Source organism: Mandrillus leucophaeus, unplaced genomic scaffold, assembly GCF_000951045.1.
Source record: "Mandrillus leucophaeus isolate KB7577 unplaced genomic scaffold, Mleu.le_1.0 Scaffold895, whole genome shotgun sequence".
NCBI lineage: Eukaryota > Metazoa > Chordata > Mammalia > Primates > Cercopithecidae > Mandrillus > Mandrillus leucophaeus.
The window spans coordinates 342,661-345,799 of record NW_012109752.1 but is presented as its reverse complement, the minus strand read 5'-3'; the positions used below and the strand labels follow the sequence as shown (position 1 = coordinate 345,799).

The 3,139-nt window shown below is 51.1% G+C and overlaps 1 protein-coding gene across 2 annotated transcripts in view; it reads right to left on the bottom strand.

The window, feature by feature from the left end:
• Positions 1-649: 649 nt before the first annotated feature.
• Positions 650-3,139, bottom strand: part of MANEAL (mannosidase, endo-alpha-like) — a 9,653-nt gene continuing 7,163 nt past the window's right edge. For both annotated transcript variants that reach the window (XM_011969510.1, XM_011969509.1), the window contains one exon: positions 650-2,624. In XM_011969510.1, the coding sequence (XP_011824900.1) occupies positions 1,988-2,624 (637 nt within the window). In that variant the 3' untranslated portion in view covers positions 650-1,987. The remainder of the gene's footprint in view (positions 2,625-3,139) is intronic.

Here is a 3,139-nt window from a genome sequence, read left to right as displayed (position 1 = left end):
TTTTTTTTTTTTCTGGAGACAGAATCCCTGTTGCCCAGGCTGGAGTGCAGTGGCACAATCTTGGCTCGCTGCAACCTCTGCCTCCCACTTTCAAGTGATTCTCACACCTCAGCCTCCTGAGTAGCTGGGACTACAGGTGTGCACCACCATACCCTACTAATTTTTTTGGTATTTTTAGTAGAGATGGAGTTTTGCCATGTTGGTCAGGCTGTTCTTGAACTCTTGGCCTCAAGTGATCCACCCACCTTGGCCTCCCAAAGTTCTGGGATTACAGGTGTGAGCCAAGGCACTCGGCCTATTTTTAATGGTTTTAAAGACACGTCTCACTGGGTTGCCCAGGCTGGTCTCGAACTCCTGGACTCAACTGATCCTTCCACCTCAGCCTCCCAGAGTCCTGGGATTACAGGCCTGAGCGACCACGCCCAATTCAGTCTTGAGCCCATAAACTTCTCAGTACAGTGGTTTCCAGTGCACCTGTTTTCAAGTATATCCTAAGAATCTTGTGAGGTGTTAACAGGGAGGGGCCCACTTTAATCAGGGTGCCTGCAATTAGCATATTCGTTTATTTGTAAATAAGCACTGGTTTGTTAATTCCCTCTAGAAATCTTGTTTAGTAATTTGTTTTCCTTTTTTTGTTTTTTGTTTTTTTTGAGACAGTCTTGCTCTTGCCCAGGCTGGAGTCCAGTGGTGCCACATTGGCTCACTGCACCCTCGGCCTCCCAGGTTCAAGCAATTCTCCTGCCTCAGTCTCCCAAGTAGCTGGGATTACAGGCACCCAGCACCACACCCAGCTAATTTTGGTGTTTTTAGTAGGGCCGGGGTTTCACCATGTTGGCCAGGCTGGTCTGGAACTCCTGACCTCAGGTGATCCACCCGCCTCAGCCTCCCAAAGTGCTGGGATTACAGGCATGAGCCACCGTGCCCGGCCTTGTTAGTAATTTCTTAAGCAAACCTACTTGTGGTAAAGCCATAGCCAGCCCAACTCATATGTCAGTTTGTCACAGAATCTAAGGTCAGAATTTGTGAGGTCTTAAAGAGAGCAAAAGGAATGCTTACTTGAGAATACCAGTTCATATTTAATTACTACAAATCACAGTAGCACTGAACATGGCTGTAGTGAGTGGGCCTCAGTCAGTTCAGGCAGCTAAAGGGAGGGGGTTTCCTCCTAGTCCTCTCCCTGGAGCTAAATATGCATCTGGGAAAAATGAGGCTCTGGAGCACAGAGGTATTTTTTTAGAGGAGAAAGAACTGAATGCCCAGCACTAGGTAAAACTGCAAAAAGAAAAACAACTGTGCCCAGGCACTAGCTACAAGGCCACACCAGATAAGGAAAGCTGGGTCCTGGAAGCTTCAGGACAGGACCTCTTCCTTGGTCAAGTTTTCCCCAGCACCTAGCACATAGGAAGGTGCTTGATGAGTGAGTGTTACATGAACCTGTGAGTGCTCAGGATGATTTCCTGATAATTGGGTTCAGGAATCTACTGGGAGGAGCTTAAACCTAGAAGTTCCCTTTTTGAAAGTCTCAAATATGGTTCCCTAACTTGGAGAAGACAGATGATGTGAGAAGGAGGCCTGAGGAGAGGACGCAGACTGGCAGAAGGGAGCAGGGCACATGCGAGCCCAGACCCTGACACCCTTCCAAGGGTGGTGAGTGGGTGGCCACTACACAGCACCGGCCTGCTGCAGAGTTCAAAATTAGAAGGGGTTACATGAAAGTGTTCCCAGAACGTGGAGCTGCCCTGGGCTAAGTTCAGTCACCTGCCAGCCTCTGCCATTCCCATCACCGCAGAGCACCCCAGCACCACTCGCCTGAGGAATGGTCTCTGTGCTGCACAGGCCCAGGCCTGACAGCCCACCCAGAAGCACCTAGCTGCTGACCTCTGACCTGGGAATGAGTGAGTGCCTACAACCTCAGCTGAACCCCACGTGGTGACATCTTCCAGCAAGGCAAGGACATCAGCTCCTCACGTCCCTGTTTACAGGCCCCTCACATGAGCCACTGCTCCTTCTCTTTGATGAAGTGCTCTGCCCAGCGGCGGGTCAGCTCCAGGTACAGGCTGGGCTGGTGAGGCAGGTAGTCCAGATACAGGCGGGTGGGTGTCTTCTTGGGAATGGCCTTCTCAATCTGGGTGCCCTCGTGCCACTCATTGAAGGAGGTGATGGAGACGATCTCGGGCCTCACCGTCAGGGCCGCCTGCAGGGCCGTCTCATAGTACTTGCCGTTGACCCTGTTGCGCGTATTGTGGTTGTTCCAGGGCCGAATGCTGGTGTCTATGTAGCCAGGCCCCACACTGGGGATGAACATGAGGTTGTTGGCATCACAAAAGTTCTTCACAGCTTTCCAGTTCTGATGGGAAGAACCAAAGGAGAAACCATTGGAGGCAAAGTAGGTGTACATGCCGTCAAATCCGGCGGCCAGGATGTCGTGGGTGTGACCCTCCTCCACCAGCAGCGCTATGAAGACCCCATCATAGGGCGTGTTGCGGATCGAGTGGGGCCCGTTTGGTGTCAGGAGGTGGGCCCAGGCCTCAGGGGACGTCAGGTATGAGTCGTAGATATAAAAGAGTGGGAGACTCTTCCCCATGCTGTTCTTATAGCGGTAAAATGCACCATGGGAGCCATACCTGAGAAAGAGAAAGAAGAGCCTCAGCTGGATGGGAGAGACCAGCACAACTGTAGGACCTGCCGTGGATGAGATCTGGATGCCACACAGCCCAGTTTTGGAGCCAGTCAGTCTCCACAGTTGGACTCATCATGCCTCTAAGCAAGAACCTCGTTCCCCTCCTTCCTCTCCCCAGTTGTCATTCCTAAGCCTCACTTCCCTACCCTTAGCCAAGCCACTACCATCTTTCATCTGGATTGCAACAACTGGTCTCCAGGCTTCCATCCTGCCTCCGTAAAATCCATTCATTATTCCCACCTACTTGATCTGGCCCTGCCTACCCCATTCCTGCTCTTTACCCACCTATTACTCCCCATCTGGCCTTTCTATTTGGCTGTCACGTATCATGCAAGCTTGTTTCATCTTATGGGCCTTGCATCTGCCAGCCCTCTGCTTGGAATTTTCTCCCTGTCTCCGGATCTTTGCAGAGCTGACCCTTTTTCTTTTTTCTTCTTACTACTTTTTTTTTTTTTTTTT